The sequence below is a fragment of the Mixophyes fleayi genome, chromosome 4, assembly GCF_038048845.1.
Source record: "Mixophyes fleayi isolate aMixFle1 chromosome 4, aMixFle1.hap1, whole genome shotgun sequence".
Lineage (NCBI taxonomy): Eukaryota > Metazoa > Chordata > Amphibia > Anura > Limnodynastidae > Mixophyes > Mixophyes fleayi.
The window spans coordinates 336,519,724-336,540,108 of record NC_134405.1 but is presented as its reverse complement, the minus strand read 5'-3'; the positions used below and the strand labels follow the sequence as shown (position 1 = coordinate 336,540,108).

Sequence of the window (20,385 nt, the reverse complement as noted above, 5' to 3'; positions counted from 1 at the left end):
TTACAGATCTCTAAAAATGGACCATCATGTGACTGGATGTTTGTGTATTCAGAGCGTGATTCATGTAATTATAGAGGGGCACTGAATTATTCTACAGAAACAGCTGTCAAGTTTTAAAAGGCCAGTAAGATAAACATTCAGGGTAATCCTAAATGAAAGAGCATCTTATACCATTCACAAATATACACATTAAAGTTCTCATGCTCCATCCTAAAAATGCTTCTCGATATACGCACACGGGTAGCTGAATGATTCGATAGGGTCCTCTAATACCAGACATTTTGGACACAATGGCCGATACGCTTTTTTTTTAATAGTCTTAAAGACAAAAACTCTGAACTGCATAGGAAAAAATTTCTCTACTATACAAAATAATCTTAGAGCGGTCCTTAAATTACCAGTAGTCAATCGTGTAATTATCATCCTTAGACCCCATCAATGAAATCAGATCATTCAGCAGAAAATGTTGAATTATTTTATAAGACGTGTAATATATAATCTGGAGTGCAGGCGTTGGTGATCACGGTCTTACTCTGAACTAAGAAATAATAAATTGATTAGAGGACGTCCGTAAATGCCCGATCCCTACTGCTGCTCTATACAGATTGCAGTGTCCTATGCTTCTGTCTTAGAAAATACACATTACATAGACCAAGTGATGCCTTTTGCACCCATGAAAGATTAAGTTTTTCACAATCTTTGCTGTGTGTCCTCCGACTTTTTGTGTTGGGGTTCTCCTTTATCTTTGTCTCTAGCTCCCCCTGCTGTTCTTTTCAAGTATATTGAATTTCTTTTCTCTCTCTGGGCTGCATTTTGATTTTGTGCATTTTATGGAAATCTGAAGATCGCAGCCGAAGTGCGAGCGCCCCCACGTTAGGTAACGGTAAACCTGCATGTCCAATCAAATCGCTACCGTGCTGTGCTCCCATCGTCCTGTTAACAGTCCAGTTTTGCCGCCTAGCTAAACAACTTGGAAATCAACTCATAATTATACGTTCTAATAACCTCATCTGTGTTCCTCCACTACTAATGTGTGTTTTGTAGTCTTCAGCTAATACGATGCTAAGTAGTAATTCCCAGTGCTTCTAATCATCTAGCTGTACAGCTAATCTAGCGCCATCTTGTGTTAACCATGAGAATTTGCTGTAATTTGAAAAATGAGGATTTTTTTGTTTTGTTTTAAAGTATTGTTGTAGTGATGTTAAGGGTAGGCGATATATCCCAATTGTAAAGCACTATGGAATTTGCTGCAGTTCTATAAATGTATTACACTTATTGAAGAGAGAAAAAACTTGCTTTTTAATGCCAGTTATACAAATCATTTAACTTTTAATGTCCACATCTATAAGATAATCAAGTATTTTAAAGGATTATGAATAATTCTGATACTGTGCTGGTGATCCCAGAATGGGGGAGCGTTGGCACGAATTTGGGGTCTAGGAATGTGGGAGGGCTATCGCGCACTTGGGGTGACGGATTGGGGGGCGCGCTAGCACGCACTTGGGGTGGCGGATTGGGGGGCGCGCTAGCACGCACTTGGGGTGGCGGATTGGTGGCGCGCTGACATTTGTAGTCCTGTGTCGTGGTCCATTGGTATTACAGATAGCAATGTCCTACTACTGTGTTATCAGCAGAACAATTTAGATGCTGCTATGTGTTGTGCATTTCACCAAGTATTTCTATATATAAAACCTATGACGTTTTAATCTTCCAATTCTCTGTGTTTAGTGGCACATTGTCTATATGTGGCTGTGTTAATGTGACGTTTGCTATCTGTATTTCACTATCCTATAAAACGCACAGTGATCTGCTGGAACCAGGGAGTATGATGATTGTTACTGGCTACATGTCAATATTCAGGGGAGATTTGGGCACTAAAATTAGTTCTGAGATACATGAGCAGTTCTAGATGAAGTGCTGTTGCCCTGTTACGGGCACAGTATTCTACAAACATCCACTTTCCATAGAGTAACATGTTAGGTCATTTTGCTCTTAGAATTAATAGTCTTACGGATCAGATTGACAAATGGTATATTGCATTTTAACCACTTTATTGACCAAATCTTTCAGCGGATACAGAGAAAGGGTCAGCTGACCACCTGGACCTGGCGGTTTCCTCCCCGCGCTCACCGGGCGCAGGAAGTGCTCACGGTTCTCCATCCTCTCCCGACTCGAAGAAGAAGCCGAGGGGGATTAAGAAACTATTTGGGAGGTGAGGAGACAACGCTTGTGCTCCCGTCATCTTGTGACGTTGTCCGTAAACACTAGTCGGATAGATATGGTTACTGTCTGAGTACTTTTACCGTCTGCATCTAATGGGGCCCTTGTCGGATGTGTGTATTACCAAAACTTACAGATCCGACCATTCATATATGGACACATAGTCTGATTCTTTTGGTCTGACTTCATTTTTGAATACAATATTTACTCCTGCCGAAATCTAATCAGATAACTGCAAATCCAGCAAATCTGTGCGCAATTTGGCAGCACAAGTGGGCAGATTGCGTAGATATGATTGCATTGCAATGATCCCATCCAATCAGATTTCACCAGAAGTGGGCATACATGCAATCCGGCCACTTAGAGGCTGTCCAATTACCTCGCACAAATAGAGGTCGTCAACCGCCATGACTAGCCGCCCCACCAGGAGGAATGCGGTTAGGACGGGTGTTCGTTAAGGTTGGGGGCACTGTCGGTGCAGTTAACAGTCCATGTGGGCACACAACATTTTTTGGTGCCAAAGGTAAATCATACTTTTGTCTCTTATGAGACCGGTCAATACCCATCAACATATAGCTATGACTCCATTATAGTTTGTATCAGAAGGTGACACGATGTTGTTTGTGCCAATCTCAGGCTGAAGAGGAGTCAGTCCACCACGTTGAACCAAGACGAGGACTTACCCGAGGAGGAATTTAAGAGGGGAGGGACCAGATCTACCGCTGGGCCGAGGCTCGGCTGGTCCCGGGATCTTGGTCAAGCACAGAGGTCTGTATGGGTCCCGCGCTCGCTGACACTTTATACCGCGCACAGAACCAGCCTTGGTGATTTATTAGACTACATTAATCACAGCAATCCAAATCCCATCAACCGAATATTAATAAATCAAGCTTTGTTTTGTATCTTTTGTTATTTGGGGTATTTTAAAGGCTGGCTAAATCTAAAATACAAGTTGCTTTATAATAATGCTTCATCATTTGGGAATATGGTTGTGGGACACCTTTTAACAAGGTGGAAATAAGTTTTTAGGACCTATTGCTGCATTTGGACCCCAAGATAATGAAAGAAGGTTTTTCTTGAGCTTGGTAAAGTTAGTGTCACATGAGCTCTAATGAAGCTTCTCGTTCCCCCGATTCTTCAGTGATTTGGACACCCCGTTTGCCAAGTGGACGAAGGAGCAGGTGTGTAACTGGCTACGAGACCAGGGGCTGGGAAGTTACGTGAATAGCTGCAAGCAGTGGATCGTGTCGGGGCAGACCTTACTGCACGCGTCCCAGCAGGACCTGGAGAAGGTGGGAACGTCCACAGCTTCATAACCATATATAACAATATATTCCCATTGAATAGGCGGCTGAGGTGGCTCGATGGTTAAGAGCCAAACAAAGACTCTTTAGAAACACAGTTTGACATTTAATCCCAGGGTCAGCGTGATTTTCACTCATCCTAGTATAAATAGAGGGCCTTAATATTCTAAGTGCAGTACTGCGTAAAATTATTATTGCCGTATAGGGATTAGTCTAGCATTCTATATGTGTGTATGTATGTGTATATAATGGGTTTACACAGTCATACTCTAGCCCAATACTTCCCCTCTAACTTTTGGATGTGAAAAATAAAAACCGTATAATAAACACAGATTCTCCAAAATATAAACATATTATATGGTGCTGCTTACACCAGAATGTGGGCCCAATAATTATAACTCTTCCCATGTCTTATCATGTATGACTGTAGTAGCCGTCTGTTGTAGGGTATGTCGAATTCTAATTCAGATTGTTCACCTGTAAGTGTCAGTTTATCAGTTATGAGCTCATCAGCTGGAGAGAATTAAATACACTGCATGGTTTGCGTGTACAATTAGCTCTGCTTTATTAGTTACAAGTCCCTATCTATATAGCACGTATTACAGAAAACTACGCCCCAAAAGGTTTTAACCACTCATGCTCCCTTTACACAGATGTTGTTACATTCTCTCATTTTCACACAGGAATACTCCCCAGGGGGGGTTGGTTTTATCTCCACCTGCTATAACCAAGGTCATAGGCATGGTTCTTGAAAATAATGAGTTACTCCTACAAACTAGCAGTATCTAATCTGGCTTTAAGCTATAAGAGAGCAAAATGGCTCCAAGGCAACAAGATGGCGTCAGTTTGGCAAAAATCACATTTCTCAGGTATAACCCACATTTATCTTTCCAGGAGCTGGGCATTAAACACCCATTACACCGTAAGAAACTCCAGCTGGCGCTGCAGTCATTGGGGTCTGAGGACGACAGTAATTATGGGAAGTTAGACTACAAGTGGGTTACACGTAAGTCATTCTTTTGTTTCTACGTTTCAGTAGGTTGAGAACATTGTATTATCGTTCTTCATCTCCTGCGCGTCCATGTACCCAGTTTTGAAATGGGCGGGATTAGAGCGAATTGTCGCCAATTATTAGATGCTGTCTCATAGTCCCTTCCGTTACGGAATGATGCTTGATAGAGAAGCTCCGCTCTCAAATCTAAAAGCGATGGTAAAATGCGTCATGCACAGCAATATGATATACACTGGTAACGAATGGTGGTTTGTAAAGGTTATTAGCAACTAATAAAATTATAAAACCTTTAAAGCAGATTAACATTTAGACAGAGGTTTAAGGTACAGGAGGGTTTGAAAGGAAAAGATATGGACGTGAATATTACCAAAAAACATTGGAAGATAAGAAATTGTCAGCCAGCCGCAGCGGCAAGCGCAGGACTCCTAGAGGGGGTTTCGAAAGTTGATTTCGGAACAAACAAAAAAAACAAAACACTTGCCGCAATAATACTAGAATTAAAATAGTGCAATGTATATAAAAAAAAAAAAACACTAGAGCCAAAAAAATAAGTAAGAACAATAATAGTTATTTTGTTGATGCAAAAGTTCATTAAAACCTAATTTCACAAATTATTCTGACACTGCAGACAGCTGCAGAGTACAAGTGTTAGTTTTATTTTACTACAGACCCTAACCGAGAGGTTACCTAGGAAGTATTTTCACATAAACAGGCCGGGGATCATAGTTTATAAGAGCACAGAAGCTCCTCTAAGCATTTGTGACCGATAAATACAAAATAACTAGGTCATGTGATTTCCCCATCATTTCGTTGTACGATGGTGTATTCATTACACTAAAACCACGTTCTTCCATATTTTGGATTTGCTCGATTTGGATGCATGAATGATAACTGATAATTTGGACTCCTATAGATCCGGTCAGCATTGAATGTAGTTTTGTATTTTTGCCTCCTGACGTGAGGTTTGTTGATTCTTTCTGCAGGATGGTTGGATGACATCGGACTCCCACAGTACAAGACTCAGTTTGACGAAGCGAAGGTTGACGGCCGAATGCTCCACTACATGACGGTGGTAAGTCACCCGACTGCGCAGCTTCATCTCCATTGTGTGTGGTTATCCGTGGTCTCATTGTGACGTCTTCATTTAATGACCTCTAAGCTTCCCCGTCATTGTCATTACATATTTATACAGCTACTTGGACACCGGGGGCTGCGGAACTCGCAGCTTTTTTTCACTGATCGCACTGTTGGAAGCTAATCGGTTTATTGTTACAATAAGTTAGGAAGCTGCAGACGTTGTGTGTTCCAAGATAAATTGAACCAGGCAAAATATCCGAAGACGACAAGTGTGGTATACAGTGACCGGTGTCCCGGGCTGGTTATGAAGCTTTTCTTGAGGTTATTCCCTTAAACTTCCACCTATGTTCCTTTGTAACCTCCCTCCCCCTCTATTTGCAGATAAACCTGGCAAAGCATGCTGGGGATTGTAGTTCCCCAACACCTGAAGTCATTGATTATATCTCCTCTCCTAACATTTGGTAGAAACACCGGTCTGTGTATCCTCCTAAACGTCTCTTGTAACCAGTCTCTGTCTGCCCGTGGGAGACTCCGCTGCTGGGCGTGTTTGTCTAGGTGTTAATCCTAACAAATACAGTAATCCTGGCAGTAAATATATTGTGTTTATTCTGACAGGTCACCTGTGAAATCGTGTTCCCCTTATTGACGGTGCCACTGGCCGGCATACTGTGAGACTCTCCCCATCACTACTCCCCTTACGACCACAAAAACGCACCCTGTTTTGTTGCTACACGTTAACCCTTCTTGTGTGTGACCATCTACCTACAGGTCTGTCTGTCCTGCAGCCATGTAAAATTACTATATTGGTGCGTGAGTCCACAACTTTGGGCCTCCTACCCACTGGTGTCAATTTCATGCACTGTACACGTGTATGTAACACCATTTCCTGTAGCTCCCAACTCATTCCGGTGCATTGCAGTTTGCTGAATCCTGTCTGTTCCAGTCACACGTGTTAAATGTATTGTGGCTCAGTGGTTAGCACTTCTGCCTTACAGCACTGGGTCATGAGTTCAATTCCTGACCATGACCGTATCTGTGTGAAGTTTGTTTGTTCTCCCCGTGTTTGCGTGGGTTTCCTCCGGGTGCTCCGGTTTCCTCCCACACTCCAAAAACATACTAGTAGGTTAATTGGCTGCTATCAAATTGACCCTAGTCTGTCTTGTCTGTCTGTCTGTGTGTGTGTGTGTATGTTAGGGCATTTAGACTGTAAGCCCCAATGGGGCAGGGACTGATGTGAATGAGTTCTCTGTACAGCGCTTTGGAATTAGTGGCGCTATATAAATAAATGGTGATGAGCTCAATGGAGGGACCTTCCTAAGTAAGTAACACAAAGTCCTGTCAAATGCGTTTTGAATTTACGTTTTGTCAAAATACAAACAACAGGCCGAGGGCGGTGCCCGGCCTAAAGGAGATCTCCGGCTTCTAAATGTTCAGAGGCAAAGCAATATTTTGCGAGTATCTAGATGGTAAATGAATTACACAACGAGTACAAGTATCTGTGAAGTTCACTAGATTATAGGAAGACTCGGTGGGAGAAAAATCTACGCGCAAAGGACTGTTATATATAATGCTGTGATCCGGAGAACTTGGTCCATGTATTTCAGGTTTTTGGAACCATTGTTCGTGAGAATATGACCTGTTATTATTTGGTGTCTTTATATTTGTCTCTCTCCCTTTTGTCCAGGATGATTTGCTGTCCCTGAAGGTCGTCAGCGTCCTGCACAATCTGAGTATAAAACGAGCCATCCAGGTCCTGCGGATCAACAGCTTCGAGTCCAACTGTCTACGCCGGAGACCCTCCGAGGAGGTGACCTCATCTCTCGTTCTCCTCTTACTTTGATATTAGCCTAGGGTTGTTTCCTACAGCGGACCAGTCACCTGTACATAGCGGGAGCCGCCATTTTGTGGGAGGAAACAAAATTTGCGAGAGTAGAGTCTAGCGAGTCATTAGAATGAACAAATTGCTGTATGATGTCACCAGTTCCTAGTGATTTGCTCCATTTTTCCAACCACAATATGTCTGCTGCCGCCTCACATGGAATCATATTGGTTCAAAATGGCTGCCTCCACGGTGTGTAAACTGCAGCTACATTTTAGCCCTGTGTAATCCTCCTTTAAGGCAGATAATCTTCATGAAGACACAGAATGTAGTTATACCAAGTCTGTCAGAGAATCCCGTATACAGCTGCAGGATCTCAGCCGGTCAGCCTGACCCAGTAACTGGGCCGTTAATCAGCAGAGAAAACAAAAGACAAAGCGATTAGTACATGTTCGATGAAACCGATGGATAAAACGTCAACCAAACAATTGTGAGACTGTTTATTACATCGAATCGACCAATAAATCAACCAGAGAGTGTTGGGCATGTACTATAGTGTAGGGATCGCAGTTCTCTCAAAGGACAATTTGTGCCTCTTAATTACCCGGAGTTTCACACAGATTTCTTCCGTCCTTTCTGTAAAGTGATTTTATACCATTATGAACAAGTTATTCGTTATATTTTAACCTTATGTTAACCAGTTACCAGGTTTCCCAATTATTCGTTCTATTTAAATAATAATACATCTTGGTTTAATATATGAGATATTTAAAGGATAATTAGACCCAAAAGGAGAAAATTCAGTAAACCCCGTCCCCAAACGTTATGTGGTCCGAACATTAGTCGTATGTAGTTCACAGTGTGCGAGTACAGAGTTAAATAATCCAGAGTTTATAATGTGGAGTTAAATTTGGAGTTAATCCAGGTTAATGATCCCTTGTTCTACCATTTTGACTGTATCTGTGATTAGAATGACTTTAGACAATGGTGTTGAGGATAAAAGTTACCTTATTTAACTCGAGTTTTTGTCTGTTTCCACTTTTGTGAATTTGTCCCATGTGTTTCTTTCAACAGTTTATAAAGCTGAACACTTAGTGATGTTTCTGCTTAGTGATCAGTCAGAGCTTAAAAATATTTTTATTTTACTCTAAATTCCGTGCGCGGATGTAGTATTGTAGGATCAGAATTAATTGTCGTTTTGGTTTTTCCTATAGAGTAACATTACTCCCTCTGAAGTGGCCCAGTGGACCAATCACCGGGTTATGGAATGGCTGCGCTCTGTCGACCTAGCGGAATATGCTCCTAACTTGAGGGGTAGCGGTGTACACGGGGGTCTTATGGTAAGTATCACTTAAGCTGGGTACACACTTCAGAATTTTCCACCAACCTTTTATGCCGATCGATTTTACATGCGATCGATGGTCCGATCGCTCGGTCCATGGACTGCATACACACTAGCCTTGTTTTAGACGATAAAGGGAAGAGCGGACGTCCCTTTAGCGACTTTTTACAGCCATGTTGTCCTGAGCAATGACTGTAATTTCGTACTCACTGTTGTGGATCGGTCGGAAGTTTATACACACTACACAGCGGAAACGAGATTGGAACGAAAATATTTAACGGTACGACCAACCAAATGAGGCGATAATCTTCCATTTGGGCAGACTTTCGACCATCGTGTCACTGCACACACTGACCCGACTTTTGAACGAGCGGTCGTATGTCGGCTGGTTGAGCCGATTATTGGACGTAAACCCTGTAGTGTGTACCCAGCTTAAGGTGCATATTTTAGATGGGGTTAACCAACTACAAATATTCTTATTTCTGATGGAACAAAAATACTATTGTATCGAAACAAGACCCACGTAGGCAAATCCTGTCCCTTTGAGCTCAGACCAATATGGCAACGAGCCCAGGTAGCCAAATTGTACCGCTCCGAACAACCTGACCACGTGGCGGACAATTTAGTCAATGCGCTAATTAGCAAATGTCCCATTGGCCAGTGGAATTTCTCTAGCCAATCCAATTCCGTTTATTCACATCAAACTTTTTTAACATTGTTCCTGGTTGTTTTCTCTCCATACCTGGAAATTTCTTCCCAGTTTCATCTAAATCCTCCATATTCCCAGATGTAGATGCTTTTGTGTTTCACTAGTGCTAATTGGTTCATTGATGTAGATTAAAAGTGAGGTGTGTTCATAGTTTCTAATTAGCTTTCATTAAGCAATGCATAAAAAAAAATTCTATTTCCCCTAAATTTGAGAGCACGATGGTTAACTTATAAATAAGTGTGTGTTATTGTGACATGTTCATTGTTAGACCCATAATGCACTGCAGCAGCTGTCTAACTAGTGAACAGTTCCCGCAGACCGCTGTGTACGAAGCTTGTTGGGGGGAATGTATGAAATCGTCAGTTCAGGCCGGTGTCAGTGTTGACGAATGAACATAAACATGTTTTTATGATACTCTCCTAACGTACATTTTAACCTGGGGGTAATCTGGTCACCAACACAAAACAACTCTGTATTTGCTGGAACATTGTCTGCCTGGGGCCATGGGACTGAACGCTCTGGTAGTGTTTGTGGAGTAGGGCAGCATTGTTTGATGTATTATCTAGTTAGTACATGTAATACAAAAACCTTGTTCAGTTTTCTGCAAACTGTCGTGTGTACGTGTGTACGTGTGTGTGTGTACTTAAATAACAGGCTCCGCCCCTGCATGACATCACAAGGATGAAAATTGTACAGGAAAAACACAGGTCATATGAAACAATCTACTAAATGTATTTTTCACACCGAATCCTCCTTAGGGGGGATTCAATTGGGCGCGTTACTAGTAAAAGTAACGCGGCCTGTGCTTCATTACCGTTATTACGGTAATTTCAACACCGGCGTTTTGCTCGCAGCTTCAGAAAGCCGGGTTAAAATTACCGTAATAACTGTACAAGTTGTAACGCTGCGCTAATTGGGGGGAATTGTTTTCCACGATGGCATACAGAGAGTAGTTGGTAAAGACAAATTTAAGACCTAGAACTTATTAACTTTAACATTTTTTTTTCCAGGTCCTTGAGCCTCGGTTCAATGTGGAGACGATGGCGCAGCTTCTGAATATTCCCCCGAACAAGACCCTCCTACGGCGACACTTGGCGACTCATTTCAACCTTCTGGTCGGCCAGCAGGCGCAGCTGCAGAAACAGGAAGCGCTGTCCTCTCCGGAGTACGTGCTACTGACGGCCACCGCCAAGGTTAAGGTGAGTGGGCGCTCTCGATTCTGCAATTAGGCGCGCACACGTGTGTGTGTGTGTGGTCGTTTTGTGTGTCTGCGGCATCATTAACCTTTCACAGCTGTACTAAGTCGCGAAGTTCAAGCCCTTTCAGTAGGACAAGGTGCACTAAGTTAGTACTGCAATCCACTTTTGCTACTTAGGTTTTAAAATGATTTTCCACCTTCAGATTACTGTAATTTATTGCCTCGTACATGACGACAATACTTTACAATTTTCAGTTGCTTCTGAGCCTTGCAGCCTTGCATGTATATCAGCAGGCATAATTATTTATTTGCACTGTTTTGGACTGTGAGACTCTTTGCTGCGCTCTCTGCATCAGATAGTCGTATCTAGAGGGCAGTTCTGTGATGTATCCAAGGGCAACGGCAGCAAACCACTCTGCCTGATTAGATCAGGACTTTGCTTTATTCTTCTAACTTCCTCCTGTGATTTTCAGCCATGGGTTTAGTAAGTATCGCAGGTGGACATGTAAAAGAAGCTAAATGGTCACCAGAATGTGGGTTACCCTTTTTTTTTATTTTTGTTTTTGTCTTCCTATTTTTTGTTGATTTTGGTGTTTTTTTGGGTTTTTTCAAGCCAAAGAAATTGGCATTCAGCAACTTTGGAACGTTGCGCAAGAAGAAGCACGAGGAGAATGAAGAATATGTGTGTCCGATGGAGCTTGGACAATCTGCCAACAGTATAATTAAACCCTTCCGAGCCGGCCTGGACCTCAGGATGTTGGATGATGAAGATTTAGACAGACTGGAACAGGTGAGTCATCCTACTAAAGTGCAGGGGAACCAAATGTTTTAGGCTTGTTGATCGAAGTTGACCCCATTAGTACTAAAAGAGATTAAATGAGAGCATCAATTCCAAATTATTATTATTATTATTATTTTACATTTTTCCGCTTCCTTATGGTTGAAATGAAGCATTTAAACGTACCTGTCTCCATAAGTGTGAAAACTTTTAAATATAAATATTTGTGTATGTTATTAGTAGCTTCTTTGTGTATGACGACATGTTTTAGATTTACTCATCATTTAAGGGATAATTGATCCCAAGTGAGAATTCGTCTGATTGTTTCACTTCATTGAGGACATCTAGAATCTCCTTCAGACAGGCACATGAGACAGCATTTCTAAGTGCTGTATTTCAGCCATAAGACAATGGACAATTTTATATCCGTTTTACGTGATAACTGCTTATAAATGTGTTACTATTTGTCACTGAATATTTTACATATTATTTTTACATTTTCTTCCCCCATTTTAGATGGAAGATTCAGAAGGAACTGTAAGACAAATTGGGGCGTTTTCTGAAGGCATCAACAACCTGACTGTAAGTATCCGTCTAGTAACAGGGAAACAGGACTTAAAAAATAATTAGTTGGTGTCTGTAACATTGGGTGAGGCCATCTGCCACGTGTGGCTTGTGAATGACACACATGACCCAAGTCTCTCATCCATTGGTACAACCCACAGTGGGTGGAGCCAGACACCAGCCCCACCCTCAGCGAGTTAGGAGAGCGGATGAAGGGCGGAGCTTATGGGATGGGATATATCTCTTTATAAGGAATTCTTTAAATCCACTCAAACTGTGCAAATGCTTTTTAAGGTGCCGCTGATCTTATATTGTATTTTTGGCTTCGTGATGAGTTTTTCCTTTAAATTCACTCTGGTCTCCCCCACAATCCTCCTCTGCCCACAGCACATGCTGAAAGAAGACGACATGTTCAAAGATTACTCTGCCAGATCCCCCAGCACCAGTATTACAGACGAAGACTCTCACGTGTGACGAATAAGCCAACGTCTTTAATTATTATTTTTTTTTCCTGCGTTTAAAAATATATATATATATTATTATTTTTTGTGTCACTCTTTTTATGTTCAGTGTTCTGCGGGTGAGGGTGGAAGGTGGAAAATGTGCCTTTAACTGTGGCAATAAAAATTAACCTCAGTAAATCGTAGCGTGGATGTTTTGAAGTGTAACCTCTGTCTCCTCACAGCGGAGGGCGCCATTGTGTGGCCTGGAGCCAATACTCACGCCTGAACATACACTAGAGGCCAATGACCTCACTGAGGTAAGAGGTGCATCATGCCTCACTAAGGTCATTGGCTTCTGCAGAATTGATAGACCGTGTTCTCGGGAGTATTGCTTCAGGACCGTTATATGACAGCCTCCGGGGTGTGTAGAAAAGCCGCTACACTTTAAGTATTTTATTGGTTCTTCTGTTTTGTCGGTTAAGAGAGTAAACGTGTTGATTACAGCCCATATTAACAAGTTAGATCTTTTAGATTTGGTAACTGCGAGCTGACTACTGTGCGTTACACAACAAGTGCGTAAAAATCTGCATCTAGTCAACTATGGCGAAGTGTTAGTTTCATCAAACGCACAACGCGTTTCACCGTACTAGACCCAATGTTACATATAGATTTACCCTGGAAGCTGCCGTCTAAACATTGTTTTTTTTTTTCAATATGTAGTGTAAAAACATGCAAGACTGATAAATAGCAATTTAGTGAATTGCCAAAAAGATGTGATTAAATATATTTATTAATGTGTATTTTTGTAAATGCCCCTGACGTGGCTGTATAAGACCATATATTGATAAAACGCTCAATAAAATCAAAACCTGTTTCTGTTCTAAAGAAATAAGTTGCTACTTTTAGTCCCTTGAAGTTGTACACAAAATATTTAAAATCTTTGTCGTTGGGTCAAGAAAATCACATTAATAGCATCCATTCGAAAGGAGGGTCAGTTTTATAATTAGTTGAACTCCACCTTCAGATAACTCCAGGCTGACTTGTTTTATTGGCCTTGGAAATGACAGCAGATAACTCCGACATGGGCGTTGGATACGGTTTTATCTACAGGCAAACAAAATGAAATAATTTGTCGGATAAAGTTGTCTGAAGGCGCACTGCCCCTTTAAGCTTCATGCAACTTTGACTTACAGTCTGCTATTGTTGCTCCATGGAATCTCCGTAATAATTGCTGCTTAGTAAACATGACCCTTGTTTTGCGTTCACTCTCTACACCGACGTTAGATTTACCATCTCAGATCCGTGTTACCATTGTAAGTTCTTTCCCTAATTGTGCCGATACCTTTATTATTTTATTTTTTTTCTAAAGTTTTCTATTTAAAAATAAGAAAAGATCTTTATTGAGATAAACCAGCTCTAGTTTTGTACAGTGTTTTCCAGGTGACCAGCCAGCTGGATTCTGGAGGAGGGGGGGGGGGGGGTGCAGGCTGTGCCTATAGGCGCTTCTTTTTACTGTCAGTATTGTTTAAAGTAAAATAAAAATAATAAAAAAAATGAAGATTTTAAAATGGAAAAAAAAAATACGTATTGAACAGACCCAACACCCAAACGTCTTTATATTCTTGTAGGACGGCCGTACGACTCTCTGGCTTATATTTGTGTCTTTTTTTTTTTTTTGTTTTGTTTTGTTTTGTACTTTTATTTATGATATTGATGTGTTTGAGAGGGCCGGGACTACTTATATACCTGTTCATACTCTCAGTACGGCTGGCGGGTGTTACGGGAATTTTTATGTTACAACGTGTCTTTGTGGGCAAGAGGACGTGTGCCACGTTACATCAAATATACTTTGTATAAGGAAATAGCGCGATATTTGGGTATTTTCGATCAATGTTGGGGATCCTAAAGATTTGTGCAGTTTAAAGTTTTATGACTTTTTTTTTTTTTTTTTTTTTTTTTTAAAGGACGTAATATAACACTATGACTTTCTCGTGTACTAAAATATACAACAGATGTTAACGTGTCCGTCTATATATTTGATCTAATAAAAGCCTCTGTTTAACTAGCGGGTGTTCTCGGGTTTGTATTGTGTGATTAAAACATTGCTTTGGACAATCCTCAGAGATCAGGTTTGTAGATACAGTTTACCTGCTGCCATCAATCAGTTTTACTGTATTTCCGACACGCCTTCTGTCTGTAATGGCATTATTCAGACATTATTCTGAACTGTAAACAACTTTTTTTATTTAAATCTATCATTATTAAAATGCTATTTTAATGCAGTTTCTTAAGTGAAATTAGGAGTAACTTTGTCTTTCATTATAAAAAGAGACAATGTTGATGATTTTTTTGGTTAATCTGTGTTCGGATGTAGCGGTGTCGTTATGTTCATATCCTCATATCAGTTATTTATATAGCACCACTGATTCCGCAGCGCTGTACAGAGAACTTGCTCACATCAGTCATTGCCCCATAGGAGCAGCACGGTGGCTCAGTGGTTAGCACTTCTGCCCTACAGCACTGGGTTCAATTCCCGACCATGGCCTCATCTGAGTGAAGTTTGTATGTTTTCCCCGTGTTTGCGTGGGTTTCCTCCAGGTGCTCCGGTTTCCTCCCACACTCCAGAAACATACTGGTAGGTTAATTGGCTGCTATCAAAATTGACCTGTCTGTGTGTGTCTGTCTATCTGTGTGTGTCTGTGTGTGCGTGTATGTTAGGAAATTTAGATTGTAAGCTACAATGGGGCAGGGACTGATGTGAGAGTTCTCTGTACAGCGCTGCGAAATTAGTGGCGCTATATAAATGGTGGTGATGATAGGAGCTTACAGTCTAAATAGACAGACAGATGTCAATTTGATAGCGGCCAATTAACCTAGTATGTCGAACATTAATCTCTAAAAATAGTTTTTAGAACAATATAAATGACCAGATTTGGTGGTTAATTAGTTATACATATTAAAAACTATATTGAGGATGATTGTTCTTTAATTCTATGACAAAATGGGGTTCATCTGTGAACCGGAAAGGAAAAAAAAAAAAAGATTCTTGATCTGAGCGACATCTTTTTGTGCTAAATGAGGAAAAACTGATAATTCCCCCAAAATAAAATGTTCTGGTCCCGGTTTCACCGATGACCTCAGATGGTCGTGTTCAATGTTTCTCTTGGGGTTGTGTGTTTTGGCGATACCAATACGCGTGTTACACTTCTTTTGTGTGACATCATCATCATTAACATTTATATAGCGCCAGCAAATTCCGTAGCGCTTTACAATTGGGAACAAACATTAATTAGACAATACTGGGTAATACATACAGATAGAGAGGTAAGAGAACCCTGTTCGCAAGCTTACAATCTATGGGACAATGGGAGTTAGAATCACAAGGGCATGTGCTACATCATATTGCACAATGGACCAGCTAGAATGCAAAGGTAAAAGTACTGAGTGGGCTGTGTGTGTACCAGTGTTGGTCAGAGGGTCGTTGTCTTGTGTTGGCTGTGTAGAGGGTGGTAATAGGGTAATCTAGGGATATAAATATGGTGGTTGAGGAATATTATAAGCTTGCCTGAAGAGGTGCGTTTTCAGAGAACGCTTGAAGGTTTGGAGACTAGAGGAAAGTCTTACTGTGCAAGGGAAGGAATTCCACTAAATGGGTGCAGCCCGGAAAAAGTCCTGTAACCGGGAATGGGAGGATGTGATGAGAGTGGAAGAGAGACGTAGATCTTGTCTCAAAATATCTACCAACTCGACACCTCCATTCTGCACAAGTGAGGAGATGTATGTCGGTGCAATTCTGTTGATGATCTTGTATGTTAGAAGAATTTTATATTAGATTCGTTGAAAATCAGGCAGCCAATGTGGAGACTGACAGAGTGGCTCAGCAGAGGAAGAACGGTTTGCAAGGAAAATCATTCTAGCCGCTGTGTGCAAAATATATTGTAGGGGTTCAAGTCTGACTTTGGGAAGACCAGTAAGGAGGGAATTGTAATAGTCGATGCGGGAGATGATGAGTGCATGAATTAAGGTCACAACAGTGTCTTGTGTGAGATATGTGCGTATTCTGGAAATGTTCTTTAGATGTATGTAACATGATTTAGATATTCTTAAGTATGATTGGCTGACTTCATATAAACGGTGCCTGCAGCAATGAATTATGGGAGATATTTTACAGGAGTCATAAGGGTTATAGGATAAAAATGTCACATCTATTTCCTCCGTTAAATAAATGTATATTCTGAAACGTTGATGGTACCTTTAATGGCACATGGTAAGTAGTCTGATTTTTTTTTTTTTTTTTGTATCTCCTGCAGTAACGTTCATACCATTAAACATCCTTTATTGTGAATCCGTGTGTAGGCCCAGACCTACATAATATGCCCCGTGATGATCCGTGAGCTGCACTGATAGATGATGATGATGAGATATCGGTATTCCCAAGTGTTGCACATGTTCTATGCTGAGAAAATCCTGGGATGTCATACTTGCTCCCTCCAGCAGAGGGCAGCACTGATATTAGATCTATGGAATGGAAGCGGCTCTATTATCATTTATTTATATAGCGCCACCAATTCTGCAGCGCTGTACAGAGAACTCATTTACATCAGTCTCTGCCCCATTGGGGCTTACAGTCTAAATCCCCTAATATACATACACACACACACACACACACACACCAATTTGTTAGCAGCCAGTTAACCTACCAGTATGTTTTTGGAGTGTGGGAGGAAACCGGAGCACCCGGAGGAAACCCACGCAAATACGGGGAGAACATACAAACTGCTTACTGATAAGGCCATGGTTGGGAATTTAACTCATGCCCCCCGTTGCTGTAAGGCAGAAGTGCTAACCACTACGTCACCGTGCTGCCCATTAGATTATATTTGGGGATAAAATGACCACCCAAACATGGTCCTATGTGCTTGTTGAACTCTCCACAACCATTGTTGCCGGAGACGGTCTGGAATTAGAACCAAAGTCGGACACTCTTGTGCTTCAACACTCGCTGCCTCTACCTGTGAGCTGGCGAATGAGTTCCTGTTACTCTTAGGGGGGGGTATTCAATTGGCCGCGTTACTTTTTTTTACTTTTAAAAGTAATGCGGCCTGTGCATTATTATTGTTATTACGGTAATGCGCGTCATTACCGTTATTACGGTAGTTCTAACACCGGCTCTTTGCTCGCAGCTCCCCGAGCTGAAAACTGGCAAAAACTACCGGAATAATAGTTTTAGCGCGGCGATACTTCCGGGGGAATTGAATCCCCCCCCCCCACCCCCCCCCTTTAGACGTTTCCACTTCACAACAACAGCCCTTGCCCCGGGCAGCTCTAGGAGGGCAGAAGTTTGACAAACTGACTTGTTGGAAAGATGGTATCATATAACGGTGCCACGTTGGAAGTCATTGAGGTCTCACACGCATTATGCCAAAGTTTCCCCCCCCCCCCCCCCCCCCCCAATCCTCCTAGGACTTTACATTTAATTTAAAAAAAAATCATTTAAAGCCACCTAGTATATAAATGCTACTAACCTGGTGATTCCCCAGCAGGACCCCTGGGGCTGCTCTCTGGTCTCCTACCGGTTCTGTGTAAGTAAAGAGATTACAGCTTCTGATTGGTCGTCCTGCTCCTATAAACCCTCTGCCGACGTATAAAGTGGTGAACAAAGTAGATTTGTTGTAACCGTACAGAGCCAGCGGAGCCCCAGGGACAACCCACGGCTCAGGGGCATCGGCAGCTTAGAAGAATGGACGTGGGGGGTGATCACACAGATTTAGGCTGAGGCCGTTCTCGGGGAAAGCGTTTGTCTCGTTCCTCTGCTTCTGTTTACAATGTTTTCTTATTGTTTTTAGTTTTATTTGCATATTTCATTTAAATGAATTTGCCTGCCCTCCTCGCCCTGGATATAATGTGTCTGAACGGAAATAGCCGCCTGTATTTCACCTGCAGAAATTCCGTCTGGCAAATGTATGAAGAAAATTAGAAACGCTTTTAATTTTTGAATAGACTCAGAATAGTTTCTATAAAAGCAAAAATAAAATGCACTATATGAATATAAATAACTTACCAAGTCACCTGACTTCTGCCCTATATTAATAGTTCTACTGCTGAGAAATCTGATTTAATGAACCTCATACCCATAGAAGAAAAAAAACACGTCCACTGCTGTTTATAGGCTGAGTCATGGACTGTTAGGGCGCATTCAGATGTACGTTTACGTTTCCAAACTAAGCGCTACGGAATATGTTGGCGCTATATAAATAAATGATGATGATGATGATGAAAATGATCACATAAGATGCAGAATAAACTGCAGGTCAGACTTAAACCTGCAAATTACTCTGCTTCCTGCGTGAACGGTTTGAGCTTCCAGGTCCCAGAATCCGTTATCCTGATATTCACTCAATTATCAGCACAATTTCCCACCTGAGCAGCCTCTGCGGAAACGCACATCTTGGCCCTTAACCTTACAGTAAATGATGCTTTTGGTTATCTAGCGAAAGGATGACCGTCATAAAATGTAACCTACCAGTACCAGATCACACACGTAAGGTGCATTAATACAGCGCTGTCCATTGACGGGTCACAATATTTGCATGTTTAAAATACAGAGTAACCGGCTTTCTGACCATTTCAGAAAAGGTCAGTAACGCACTTTAGTTCCACTGTAAACAATATACTAATAACCCCATCAATTCTGAAGTCTCACTTTGAGCAACGCTCCTGTATAAAAAGTAGTGTACAGTGAGATTGTTTTTTATTAAATGTAATTGTTTTAACACGAGCCCAGTCTAACAAGCTTAGGGGCACATTTATCAATATTCACATAAAGTGAAAAGTAGTTTTCAATCCTTATCGCAATGATAAGGATTGAACTATTTCTCACATTTATGTACAGCCCTGCACAGAAACAGCAGTTCCGAAAAACTGCTGTTTCAGTGATAAAAAAAAAAATCATACTTATCCCCCCTCTTCGGAAGCGCTGTCTCCGGGTCTTTTCTTCACTCTTCAATTGCGCATGTCCAGTTCCAAGAACTGGACATGCGCACACAGATCCCCTCTCTGTCTCTGCAACGATAGAGAGCTGTGAGTGACAGGGAGGGATCATGTGACCCCTCCACACATGCGCTGTCCAGCTCTGCTCTCCGGAGCAGAGCTGACAGCATTAGATTTCTTCAATTCCGATGATGTACGCCAGCTTCAGCTGGTACATTAACATGACAAGACATGACATGACAAGTTCCCGAAAAAAATGTTTTTTCGGGACTTGTTAGATTGCGGCCAGGAGCAGTCACCATTCTGTTCGCAAAAACGTTCTGAAGTGAAAAGCAGTCATTTTCATCAGTCATCAGTGCGATGGGACTTTAATAAATTTGCGTTGGACACTTTCTGGACCAAATTACACGGTAAGTGCACGATAGTGCAATACAGTTTTTTTCTTAAATATGCCCCGTAGAGTCTAATTACACTTAATTGTGGCCCTTTTGAAGGTTAGAGGGACCATGTGGCCCCTGACGTGTATCAGGTTGCCCATCGTTGGGCTAAAGAATGATCGCTAGGATCAGATAAACTATGGCCAACACCTCCACTCTACTTTTTTTTAGAAGGTTTGATAAATCTACCACTTAAATCCTCTGTACTTACATCAATTGTATCGAGTAACGCGTTTCTCTTTAACCACCATTACGCAATAATTAAACAACTACTAGTATCCTAAGGCAAAGCTGCATCAAACGGTTTAAAAAAAAAAAAATCCGTTTGTGATGGAACTGGGGATTCCGTTCAGAACGACAGCGACAGCCATTGTTTTCACTGTGTAAATGCCAAGTGCTGCAGTGCTTTTATTAGACTGTGAAAATGCAACTATTGTGTTTGGACATGTTTGTATTTATACTGTTTATTATTAATTTTTGTGTGCAAAGCTC

General features: G+C 41.5%; 1 protein-coding gene across 13 annotated transcripts in view; it reads left to right on the top strand.

Moving 5' to 3' along the window:
- PPFIBP1 (PPFIB scaffold protein 1) overlaps positions 1-14,532 on the top strand; it is an 88,292-nt gene extending 73,760 nt beyond the window's left edge. For 10 of the 13 annotated variants that reach the window (XM_075210525.1, XM_075210524.1, XM_075210526.1 and 7 more), the window contains 12 exons: positions 845-877; positions 2,071-2,212; positions 2,857-2,988; positions 3,362-3,512; positions 4,419-4,530; positions 5,520-5,608; positions 7,298-7,420; positions 8,647-8,772; positions 10,494-10,682; positions 11,295-11,471; positions 11,976-12,041; positions 12,411-14,532. In XM_075210525.1, coding sequence (XP_075066626.1) covers positions 845-877; positions 2,071-2,212; positions 2,857-2,988; positions 3,362-3,512; positions 4,419-4,530; positions 5,520-5,608; positions 7,298-7,420; positions 8,647-8,772; positions 10,494-10,682; positions 11,295-11,471; positions 11,976-12,041; positions 12,411-12,497 — 1,427 coding nt within the window. In that variant the 3' untranslated portion in view covers positions 12,498-14,532. The remainder of the gene's footprint in view (positions 1-844; positions 878-2,070; positions 2,213-2,856; positions 2,989-3,361; positions 3,513-4,418; positions 4,531-5,519; positions 5,609-7,297; positions 7,421-8,646; positions 8,773-10,493; positions 10,683-11,294; positions 11,472-11,975; positions 12,042-12,410) is intronic. The other 3 variants (XM_075210533.1, XM_075210534.1, XM_075210527.1) reach the window with 1 other exon arrangement.
- The last annotated feature ends 5,853 nt before the right edge of the window (positions 14,533-20,385 follow it).